We start from the raw sequence: 12992 nt of genomic DNA on the forward strand, positions 1-12992 counted from the left end.
TTTCACATCTTTGGGATAAATGCCTAAGAGTGCAATTGCTGAGTCATATGGTGGTGGCATGTTTAGTTTTATAAGAAACTGCCAACTGTTTTCCTGAGTAGTTGTACCATTTTATATTCCCAGAAATATGTGATCCAATTTCTCCACATGCTCATCAGCATTTGGTATTGTCACTATTTTTTACTTTAGCCATTCCAATATTTCACTGTGTTTAAATGACATATTCCTAATGGCTAACGATGATGAACATTTTTTCGTGTGCTTTTTGCCATCTGTATTTGCCGAAGTGACTGTTCATATCATTTGCCCGTTTTCTAATTGGGTTGTTTGAGTTTTTAACTGTTGAAGTTTTAAGAGCTGTTTATATGCTGTAGATATTAGTCCTGTGCCGGATATGTGGTTTGCAAATATTTTCTCCCAGTTTGTGGCCTGCGTTCTCATCCTCTTCACAGGGTCTTTCACAGAGCAAAAGTTTTTAATTGTGGTGAAGTTTTACATCATTACTCCCCTTTTTTGGGATCATGTTTTTGGTCAGCCCTAGATCCCAAAGACTTTTCTCCTATTTTAAAAGAATGTTATAGTTTTACACTTACAGTTAAGTCCATGATCCATTTGGAGGGAATTTCTGTATAAGGTTTGAGAGTCATAGTTTTGCCTATGACCATCCAGTTGCCCTAATACCATGTGTTGAAAAGGTTATCTTCCCTCCATTGCATTTCTTTTGTACCTTTGTCAAAAATCAGTTGGCCATATTTGCATGGGTCTATTTCTCGGTTCTCTGTCCTGTTCCATTGACCTAAGTGTCTATTCCTCCACGAACATGAAAAATCCCTAAATAGTTATCAACATAAAATGGTGAAATAAATTAAGATTCATTTTATACATCCAGAATATAGTGCAGTTGCCTCTCCAAGGCCAGCCGCACAGCGGAACGTCATGGTGGCCTCCATCCAGGCCAGGCATGGCCAGCAGCCTCAGGCCTTCAGCACCCTGCGGCTTTCCTTCTGCATCTGCAGCGACAGTGAGAAGCAGACCTGCAGGTCGAAGTTTAAAAGTAATGAACGGAGCCCTGAAATGAATTAAAGCTGGTGGTTATGACCTTAAAAAAAAAAAAAAAGTCACATGAAAACCGTCATCTTAAGATGTTGCGTGAAAGGACCTTCATGATGAACTTTCTATTAATCTGATCTCCCAGTGGTGCCAGACAGGATCCGCACAGCCTCTGCTGCTAACTGCTAATGCCTATAAGGTCTCCCCCTAAAAGGAGAATCATTCAGAGTTCCTTGAATGTCATCTTCAAAAGTAGCCAAGGAATTCAAGTGACAGTGAGTTTATCCCAGAAAGTCTTTGGAAGTTACAATCTTTGGCAGAAATTAGGATATTACCGCACATTCAGAACAGTTTAGGTGAAGTGGGTATTACTCGTGTATCGGCAGGGCTGTAGTGATCAGAGATTGAAGGTAATTAATAACATGTATATATGCTCTTTTGTGGGAAAATAAAGGAACAGCTGTTCAGCCTAGAATTACATTTCTCAGAGTGGGTTTCCCATGAAGTCAATGTTTTTGAGCTTAAATTCTGAAGCACAAATAAAAATTTTTTTAAATGAAGAAAAAAAAATAGAGCACAGTTATATGTGCTTATATAGAAATATGTCCATAACATGTAGTTTAGTGGGAAAAAAGTGTATTTTGGAACAATATATATTAAATGATTCCATTTATTATTATAGGAAGATATCCAAGAATTATTGCTTAGTTCTAAGCATGTTGCAGAGCATTATATATTGAATGAATCCATGTACTTAAAAGAAATGTACAGACACAGAAAATTCCCCCACCTCCCAAAAAAAAATTCATAGAAAACTGCTAGCAATAGTTGCCTCTGAGGACAGGAACTGAAGGAGTATAGAAATGTAAGAAGAAACTGTTCTTTACTCTTTAGCCTTCATATTGTTTAAATTTTTTCCAACAAGTATTTTCTAATTTAAAAAGAATAAAAGTATACACATGAAATGAAAAAAAGACTTTTAAGTATAAAGCAATGATACGGGAAAGAGGTAAAGGGATAATGAATTAACATAATTAGAGTAAGTATAATTTCCATTTCTCTAACAGCCCTGATGAGTTCAAATTTTTGCAAATATAATAAATGACATGCTAATAAACCCAAAGATAAAAACTGTTTACTCTTCATTTAGCAAAATAATAAACGGAGGCAGTAGGAAATAAAAACTTATCTTCTATCACTAGCAATTTAGTAACTCGCAAATAGACTGAAGGCTTTGGTCAGCTTTAATTTTGTGTGAACCAATTCACAGCAGCCCTATCTGTTGCTATGGGAACAACTGTGACCAAAAAAAGTCATAACCTCACTGTTGAATCTCCTCCAAAAGGAAAAGAGGAAGGTCTTTTGAGGTGGCGAAAAGCTACAAATACCTTTATTAATTAGCAAACTTAATAATAAAGATTCCGGACAGTATGCAGTGAGAAAACATCCATGCCTCACTGTCATGAACATAAAGGCTTTCTCTTACACAGGCAAGCTCTGCTCTGCTTCTGAAAGCCCTATTCTGTTAAGAATTTTATTTATTGCTTTAAGATAATTCTCTCATTTGGAGAAAGAGAATAGTTAAAGAGGTTTCTATTTAAAGTTTTTCAAAGATATTTTTTTAAGCAGCCCTCATTCTGCCTAAGCAACCAACAATATCATTTCTTTCTCATTCTGTATTAAGAACATGAGAATTTTAATGTAGCTGCAGTACATTTGGCAACAACAATTAGATTTACTGTTCAACTTGATAGCTTTTGTCTTCTGCTGCAAAAGCAGATTACTGAAGAGGACATATTGGAGTGCAGCAAATGTTCCTCACAGTAATAAGAGGAGATGCTTGTCAGTAGGATGATGGAATAGTGTTATGATATAGTAATGTTTTGAAAACAGAAAATCCAGCTTTAAAATTCTTTTGAGAGAAGGGTTTTTTTTTTTTTTTGCTCACCAATATAAGATGTGGAATGATATAAATCAATTATAGTAGGTTCTTCTAAAGTAAAAAAACAAACAAACAAAAAACAATAATAATGAGAATTTAAAGACCGAGTAGCATTTTATATCTTTGTTAGGCTCCAAAGCATGTAAGATTATTCCAGTCTATTTTCTCTCTTAAAAGCCTTCAGCAGCAAATAAACTGACCTCGAATTTAAAAATCATTTTGACTTAATGTTATATGTTTTAAAATAATCTATTTTCAATCTGTGGGCTATTATGTAATTAAGGAAGAGTGAAGTTTTAATTTTATGGACTTTTCTGAGCTGCTAGAAAACCTGGTAAATCCAGTACCTCATTGGGTTGGGGAAAGGATTTGGGAAGAGAAGATCAAGAAATAATTTCCTCACAGGAACTGCGGCAGGGAACACTAAACAAAGCACTCTGAGCAAGACACCGAACAGGCCTCTTTCACAGGAAGAGAAGGAAGTTAACAATGGATGTCTACTACTCATTCATTTCTTCATTAACAAAGATGTGGCAACTGAAGATTTGGTAATGACTAAGACTAAAAAGGTCTCTGCTTTCAAGAAGCTGCCATTCTACAAGGAGTATAACACATAAAACTGAAAAACAAATGAGTGAATGTGATAATGTCATACTGTCAAGTGGGACAGATTTCCAGTCAAGACGGTCTATAAGTAAATACTTCGGGGATACCTTCCTGCTCCAAACACATAGCTCTGAAAGAGAAAATATGAATGTGAAAATTAAAGACACGGTTGTGCTCAAAAACAAAATAAATATCTTCATGGATGAGAGCATGAACAGAAACGTGCAATGGTAAGGAAGTGGAAACCATGGACCCTTGGGGCTTTAGGTCCAGGAAAAGGCAGAGAAAACCAGAAGCTTAAATCCTAAGGGGTAAATACAGATTTAAAGTGTCCATCCAAGATAAGAGTGTTGAACATGGGTTCACTGCTTGAAATTATGCCCAGGTACTGGGATCTCCTGCTTATAAAGGAAGCTGAAATAACTTGGCATCAATCATGGCCCGAGGCTATGGCTTCCTAAAGTATTATACCCAGGTAGGTGAGCAGATACAAACTAAACTTCACTGGCGACTGATGCTCAGCATCCCTTGCTCTGGGGACCGGATCTGCACCATCACTGATATGATTAAATGAAGGTGCTCTGAAGTGTCAGCATTAAGTCCTGAACGCGAACCAGTAGTCTGGGGCATCAGGAGGAGGCAGATGAAAAACTGTTAGGCAGGAAAGGGAAAGCACACGCAGAGAAAAGGAAGGCCAGAAAAACCGGAGCCGCTCAAGAGGAGCTTACAAATCACTATCCCAAAACCCAGAAAAAACTGAATTCATTCCTGACAAAATGAAACTAAGAAATTTAAAAAGTATTTAAAAGTAACTATGTTTAGAGTCCGCGAATACATAATTGAAAAGATAACATTAAAGGAATGAGAAAACGAGATGCAAAAACACATGGAGTTGAAATAAGTTCAAATAGATATAAATAAGCAATGAGGAATCCTAGACGTGAAAAATATAGCTATTGAAATAAAACACTCAATGGACAGGAGAAATACTAGAGTGGGCACAGATGAAAAGACTAAAAAAAATGAACTGGAAGATGGTTCTGATTAATTACCTAAAACTCAGCATGGAGATAATGAGACAAAAATATTTTTTAAAAAGCAGTTGAAAGACATGGAAAATGAGAGATTAAGTGGCCAAATATATCCAATAGAAATTAAGAAGAAAAAAATCTCAAGGAAATGGAGAAAAAGTAATACTTGGGGAGCTACAGATGCCAGAATTAAAGATCGGTGTTTTCACATGAAAGTGCAAACAGGAGTGAGTAGGTAGTGTGCGCCTGGGAAGGTAGGAGAACACCGAAGAACAGGTTCTGGTTCTGGTTCTGGTGGCCTCCTCCCTCAGTAGCAATCCTGGAGATACTATAAAGACGACATCAAAATGAGAAGAAGCTTGAGAGGCTGCTGGGGAGACGAGGGGCTGTTCTGAACTGGTTTGTTTGGGGGTGCGGGGAGCCGGTGCTGGCTTTAGCCTGGGGCAGAAGGTGGCTTGTGCACCGGAAGGATAAAATAAGGAAGAAGTTGGCAGCGTTACCCCCACCGTTCGTTGCCCTGGAACCTGCCTGCGCCCCTGCTGTGACCGGGACAGCTGTACTCAGGAGTGACTCTGGTCAGTGCCGAAGCCCTGAGTGGGCAAGAAGATGATAACGGTCAGTGGGAACCTCTACGATCCCCTGCCCAGTGTCTCCCCTAAAGCTGCCTCTTCCTGGGGTGCTGAGAATAAACATCTAACTTGAGGCATCGATCCTTAGAGTAGGGAATGACTAACTCTCATATCCTTGGAGGAAGTAGGGAGGGGAGAGAAGTGCCCTCTACTCCAGAAGCCGCTTCCCCCGCCTCCCACGGAAGCTGATAGGGCTGTCGCAGGCGAAGTTCTGGCCTTCGGCAGCCCTCGAGAGAGCAGCCATAACCCATAGGGGTAACCAGTCATTTGAGAATCAAAATTATTTCGAAAGAAAAATTAAAAACTGAATTATAGTTTTCATCGGAAGCACAGATATTAGAAAAGGTAGACCAAGAATTTAAAATAAGTTTAACATACATACTAAAATAAATAAGATATAAGCAATATGAATCAGGGACAAACACAATACAGAGAATGGAACAGAAATATTAAATATCAAACGTTAAAATAGAATGTTGAAGTAGAGAACAGAGATGAGATAAATAGTGGAATAGCTGTGGCTGAGAACGAATTAGTAAACTGGAAGATCACACTGAGGAGCTCTAGAAGAAGAAAAAAGAAAACAAAAAATATAAACTTTAAAGAAAAGTTAAGAGACAGAAAGATAGAAAGAAATTACTAATATCCAGATAAGAAGAATCCCAAAAAGAGAGAAAAATGAAAACAGTAGGAAATCTCTGAACCAGAGATAACTTTCTCAGAATTAAATAGAGAGGAAAGACTTCCCACTGGGAAGTCTCCTAGGGCTCCGAACAAGAGAGATAAGGAAAATTCACACTTAAGCTATTACAGTAAAATCTAGGTCTTTTCAGCAAATGATGTTGAAACAATTGGACATCTGTAGGCAAAAAAAAAAAAAAAAAAAAAAAAAAGTTGTTTTTTTTCAAGGAACCCTGACCTACACTTTACCCCTTATACAAAAATTAACTCAAAATAGATCACAGACCTAAATGTAAAACATAAAACTACAAGAAGGAAATAAGAGAACCATAAAATAAAAAATTGATCAATTGGACTTCATCGAAATGTAAAACTTTTGCTGTGGAAGATAACTGTTAAAAAGAAAAGACAAGCCACAGACTGGAAAAAAATGTATGCAGATCACATCTCTGACAAAGGATTTGTATCCAGAATATATGAAGAACTCTCAAAACTCAATGATAAAAAAAAAAAAATCCAATTAGAAAGTGAGCAAAATACATGAACATATATTTTACCAAAGAGAAGCTACGATGGCATAAATAAGCACATGAAAAGAAAGATATTCAACATCATTAGCCATTTGGGAAACAAAATCACAATGAGATGTCACTACAAATGTATTACAATAGCTAAAATAAAAAATGGTGGTAATAACCAACGTAAAAGCGGTGAGGATGCAGAGAAACTGGATCTTTCATGCCATTCTGGAAAACAGTTTGACAGCTTCTTACAAAACTTAGTATGCACTTACCATACGACCCAGCAGTCACAATCCTGGAATTTATCCCAGAGATGTGAAAACTTTATATATAAAAACCTGTACACAAATGTTCACAGCAGCTTTATTCATAAATAGCTCAAACTAGAAACACTCAAATCTCCTTCAATGGATTGTTGAATAAATGGTTGAACGGTCGAATGAATAAACTCCAGGACATCTATAAAATGGGACGCTACTCAATGACAAAAAGGAATGAATTATTGATATAGGTCACAACCTGAATGGATCTCAAGAGCATTATTACGCTGAGTGAAAAAGAAAATCTATCTCAAAGGTTACATATTGTCTGGGTCCATTTACATAACATTCTAGAAATAACAACTATAGAGATGGAAGGAAGATCAGTGGCTGTAGGGGGGCGTTGACTGGGGGTGGTGAGATGGGGTGCACAAGGAACGTAAGGGACTACTTTTGTGGGGATGGCACAGTTCTGTCTCTTGATTTTGGTGCTGGTTGCATGAATCTATACTTGAGGATAACATTGCATAGAACACACGCAGAGGTTAAAAAAACTGACAACTGAATTGAAAATTTGAAAACTGACTGAGGTCTGTAGTCTAGTCAGCAGTCACAAACCAATGTCTGCTTCCTGGTTTGATGTTGTATGACAGCTATATAAAACATCAACACTGAGGGGAGCTGGCTGAAGGGTACCTGGGACCGTCCTCTTTCTACATCTTCCTGAAAGACTATAATTATTTCATGCTAAGATGTTTTTTAAAATGAGTAGAGAAAGATGGGACTGTTTAATAAATTAAATATTGTTTATCCAAAGGGGTTCAAACCAAACAAGACCCCTCCCTATCTTCCACGATATAGTAAAATTGTAGAAGGCATATGGATTTCAACATTTAGAGGAAACATATGAGATCTTTCTCATATATTAGGATAAAAAAGAATTTCTTAAATAAGATTGTTTAAAAGCACAAACAATAAAGGCAAACTTTGATAATTTAACCTTATTCTTATTAAACACTCTGTATAACAAAGACACCAAAAACGAAGTTAACAGACAAGCACAGTTTGTCTTTAGCACATGTGAAACTGAAAAGGGCCAGGAAACAAATTCTCCCCTACAGCCTGCAGAAAGGACCGCGGCCCTGCAGATCCCTTGATTTTCGCCCTGTGAGGCCGGGTCAGCGTCTGAACTCCAGAACGGTAAGAGAAAACATCTGCACCGACGCCAGGCGCGGCATCTGCGGTAACGCATCGGAGCGGCAACAGGAAAGCACTGCGGTGACTTACCTCTGTTGACTTCCAAGCATTAAACTCGAGTGGCAGTGTCTCCTGGGACAACACGGCTCCACCAGACAACTGGATGTCCTGGCACTGCTCTTGCTTGAATCCTGCCTTGGAAGCGTTTTCTGCCAATGACACAAAGCTAAGGTTTTTACCTCGGCAAAAAATGGTAATGTTTTTACATTAGTTCACAATTTTTAAGTTAATCACTTCTGAAGACCCATTTTGTCTACAAAATATACTTCATCTGCCAATGGTTATCTATGAATATTAATCACGTTAATATATCACTTAATAACAATTGACAATATATCTTTATAATTATTTTAACATATCCGTTTATAACCAGATTTAAAAAATACAACTTCAATTCTAGCCCTTTCTTCCATCGATTGTATTTTATTACTTTATTATTTGAAATATTTTTTTAAAATAAAGTATAATATAGTAAATAGTTTGAAAATGCGAAAATGATTCAAATGAAATTTTAGCAAAGCGGGAATAACAACTATAATTATTCTAATCGACATTTAAAAACTTTATTACTGTTGTGTGAATGTCATCTGTTCTAAGCAAAACTAATCAGAAATGTACAGATTACTTGATAAGAAAAAACCTTTAAATTTTTTAAACTTAAAAAGACTATGCCAATGAAAATAAACTGATATTTGTGGTGTATATTTTTGCTGAATTTAATGTTTTTATAGTCTTAACGTCATTTTCCTTCCATGTTAATTACCATGAGTACAATTAAAAATATAAGAAAGCTATTTTGAAACTGATGTATACACACCACTGGAGGTACGGAAAGAATTCCCAAAGGCTAGGTGGGCATAGGTGGTCTTAAAGAATCAATGTCCAGATTCGCAACTTCTCTATATATTCTTTCCAAAGACTGGTCTGCCTGAGAATGCAACTGTGTGGAAGCATCAGGCTAGTTCCTTCCCCCTTCCCTTTCATAATCTATTTTCTCCTACTTAGTAAGACATATCCTTTACCCAATCTTATTATGGTATATCTTCCCTTAAGGTGCAAATGTAAGAATCTCTAAGGCGCCAAACAGTAGTAAAAAAAGACTGGATGGAGAAGTCTTTTAATCAAAGCACAAAAAAAAACAAAGGAGAGCTTCAAAGTTTTTTTGTCTTACATGTTTCATTTAATGGCAAAGCATGACATAAGCAACAGGGAATTCTGGTCCAGACCAGGATGTCTGGTACTGTAGTATGGAGAAGCAGGATGGTTGACACTTTCACTTAATCAGGACAGCTGACAAGTTTCATTTAGTGCCCCTGTGCAAGGGAGGCGGGGACCCCTTATGTCATCAATGCAACGACGTTGTGAAAGGCTCCACGCCTTGGCTGTCTATCTTAGAAAGAGAGTTCAGGAGTGTGATTGCAACTAGAGTGACGTTTATTTACACATTTATTTGAATAAAAAAAGTAAGACGTTTCCTGAAAGTTTAAATCTGACGGTGGCTGGTTGTTTTGACAATGAGGGCTGGTTTTGCCAACTAGGTAAATATGATAAATAATTGCCAAAAATTGAATGAACTAAACCTGCAAAGTTGATGAAAATATATTTAAAACATGACACAATAAAATCAAATTACTGTATTGACAGGCATGTTGTGATTGTTTTTGTTTTTTCCATTCTTCCTGAGTATATCGTGTTAAAGTGTAACAGGTATAATTAAGTGATTTGCTAAATTTTAGTAAAGCATTTTTGGTATTATTCTCAGAACCTGAGAAAGTAAATTACTCCTAATGACTGTTTAACAAAACTTTTCCCAAGTAGGGAGTTTCTAATCCTTTCCTTCTAACAACACTGAAAAAAGACCTAATCAAGTTAACAGTTGACAAGAGATGAAAAACATTTTTATAATGAATCACTACATAATTTTTGGCATATTACTTGGAAGGAATTCATCGAGTTGATTGACACTGCTGTAATAACACATCTACTATTCCCACCTACGATTTTATGTGAACAAGTGTTTGCGGCATTTACATATATAAAAATGTAAAACAGAAACTATGCTGAACCCTGCTTATTTCTAGCAATGAGTAACATTCATATGTGGGTAAATGAACAGTTCCATTTATCTCATAAAAACATGTATTACCAATAAAATTGTACCCTTTATGTTCAATAAGTATTTATAAAAATTTATAATACACTTCTGTGGTTTTGGTTTTGCTTGTGTACTAAAAATAATTGAAATGACAAGTTAATCTAGAAGGAATATTTTACCACTTAAAGCCTCTGGTCACAGAAAATTTAGAAAAATAATTTCAATTTATATACGTATTTGATGTGGGGAAGACTTTTCAAGCATAAAAAAATACTTTTTATTCGAATAAAATTCTGCAAGGGATGTGGAATAGAAATATGACTTCAAGTAGAAAAGAGAATGATGTAAAAATTCCAACAGTTAAAGACTTGGTGTGTTTTTTCAAATGAATGACTATGAGTATCAATCACAATGGTATTTAGATTACTTTAGTTACTCTTAATAGTCTCAAGTAGCAGTTTTGTTTGTTTTATTTTGTTTTCTTTTGTCTTTAATATCATTATTTTGAATTATATTTACTTAAACTTATAATAAAATTTCATGTGTCAACTTAAAAATGTATAAAGAGGCATGTAAATTTTCAAAATAATTTTAAGGGTTATATAAGAAAAATAGCTTGAAAAGCAATGGTATAAGACTTGGTCCTTACCTTCAAAAAATGTATAGCCTGACTGAGAAGTTATGTCTCACATGCAGACTTACAGGAAATAATCGGAGGAGAACAATTACATGCCAAACTCTCTTAAATTAACTTTAGGACTAGACATGCTAAGGAGGAAAAAAATCAATGTATACCAGAGTAATCAGAAAGAGCCTCAAATAGCAAGTAAAATTTGAACATGCTTTGAAGGATGGCTAGGATCCTGATAAGTGTAGAGGAAGAAATTATTCCAAGCAGAAGGAACTACATGGGCAAAGAAGCAAGTCTGGTACATATAAAAGACACTGAAGAAAGAGTAAGAACTTCGCATTTAAGGTTCTAACTTTGCATTTCCTTGTAACTTCACATAAAAATGAATAATTAAAATGACTTTCTTTTGGGCTTGGAGATTTTATAATTAATACTGGCAAACAGCAGTGGTTTGAGGCTTAGATCATTTATGTGCTTTCGTGAATGATTTAATCAGGAATTGTATTATCACTTTTTGGGAATTCAGCAGCAGAATCATCCTTGAAATGCTCTGAACTGAGTTTTTAGACATCACAGAAGTAGATTAATAAAAATTTCAGAAAGTCAATTTTGAGGTAAAGTGTGAGGAAAACTGAAGAATAACAAGAACTGTGAATGAAAAAATCTTGCATAGAGATGCATTTTATAAACCTATAAAATAATAAAATGTTATAAACCTATATTATATGTTACAAACATATAATATAATATTAAATGTTATAAACCTATATTAAATAATCTTATTGGGGCAAGAAGGAAGGCAGTTATAATACTGTGAGTCTATGGAAACGCATTTAGAAATTTTTTGGTTGCAGGCAGCACACTGGAAGTGAGGTGTGCTTAATTAAATGAGATGATTACACAACATTTATTTCTGGATGTTCACAAGCCAGAGGAAGGGGAGAACACACATTTGGTTCCTTAGTGGAAATGAAGTCCCTTTGGTATCATAAACTAGCAATCGAGACTGTGAACTCACAAGGCAAGGAGGACTCGTGTGTAAACGAGAAACCTCAGAGGAAAAAGTGAGAATGGAACAGGAAATGATGCTCCTGAGTCATTCGAAGATGAGTGCTTAGATGCCGCGGCTGTAGGTGCTTTGTAAAACTATCTAGAGAGAAGCCATCAATCTCATCAAGCCTGTGCCACTTAGATAATACCGCAGAGCAGAACTGGTAAGCCCTGTGATGTTTCTTAGATGAGATATCAAACCGACATTCGCGCCATCAGACATTAACATCGCAACAGCATGTTTTGGAAATAAAAATGCTCCATAAACTGAACAAATTCCCCAATTTTTCCATTTATTATTTAGTATCTAGTAAACAGTGTTACTATGTATTGACAGTGTCCTTTCGGGTATAATTTAAGCAAATCACTTATTTACTTAACAAAATTATTTTTTAAAAAGTAAACAAATGTATCCTTCCTAGAAAATTAAGCTAGTCATTAAGCTAGTGAAAAATTGATAAGACATTTTAGTCTCATAGTAGTTAAGTTTATATCTAACTTTTGCAGAATCATGAGTTTGGAATCCTAGCAATTTCATTGTCTTAGGGCATAATTATACTTCAGCATCTTCAAATAATATTTGTCCTGATTTCTTAAACTCCCATTTTATAATAATTTCAAACTTAGAGAAAAGTTGCAAGAACCGCACAAAGAACTCCTATATACTCTTCCTCCAGATTCACCAATTGTCCACATTTTGCCCAATTTGCTTTATAATTCTCTTTCTTCATTTACGTACACATATTATGATAGCCCTAATTTAACCCTTGAGGAAAAACCATTGTCCTAGGCTGGGTTCCCCAGGAAACAGTCGCCATGGCTCAGATTTGTAGGAGAGAGATTTACGAGGGGGTGTCCCCAGAAACAGCATGTGTGAGGAGGGCGGGAGGCAGGAAGAGGCCAGGGAGAGACTGAACTGTGGCGGCTGCAACAGAGGTCTCAGCCGACCCTACCAGAGGCTTTGGGGCTGGAACAGCTCTTCACAGCTGTCCCGCCTTGAAGCAAGGGGACTGGCCCACATCTACAAGTCACTGGATGTAACTTCTCTCTGGAAGTGGGCAAGGAGCCTGGGCAAAGAGGCTCTCTTCAGCTGTTGGGAATTCCTAGAGGACTCAGGACAGCCCTGAGCCACCAACTCTCCCAGCAGGACTGAATGTCTTGATCTTGAAGTGGGAATCTGAGGGGGACCACAGCACCCACTACAGGCACAACCTCTAGGACCCTATTTACTTCTGAGAA

The 12992-nt window shown here is 36.5% G+C and overlaps 1 protein-coding gene across 1 annotated transcript in view; it reads right to left on the bottom strand.

Moving 5' to 3' along the window:
• ENTHD1 (ENTH domain containing 1) overlaps window positions 1–12992 on the bottom strand; it is an 85863-nt gene that overhangs the window by 48165 nt on the left and 24706 nt on the right. Inside the window, exon 3 of the mRNA XM_016126474.2 lies at window positions 8008–8126. Coding sequence (XP_015981960.2) covers window positions 8008–8126 — 119 coding nt within the window. The remainder of the gene's footprint in view (window positions 1–8007; window positions 8127–12992) is intronic.

The sequence above is a fragment of the Rousettus aegyptiacus genome, unplaced genomic scaffold, assembly GCF_014176215.1.
Source record: "Rousettus aegyptiacus isolate mRouAeg1 unplaced genomic scaffold, mRouAeg1.p scaffold_m13_p_2, whole genome shotgun sequence".
NCBI classification, from domain to species: Eukaryota; Metazoa; Chordata; class Mammalia; order Chiroptera; family Pteropodidae; genus Rousettus; species Rousettus aegyptiacus.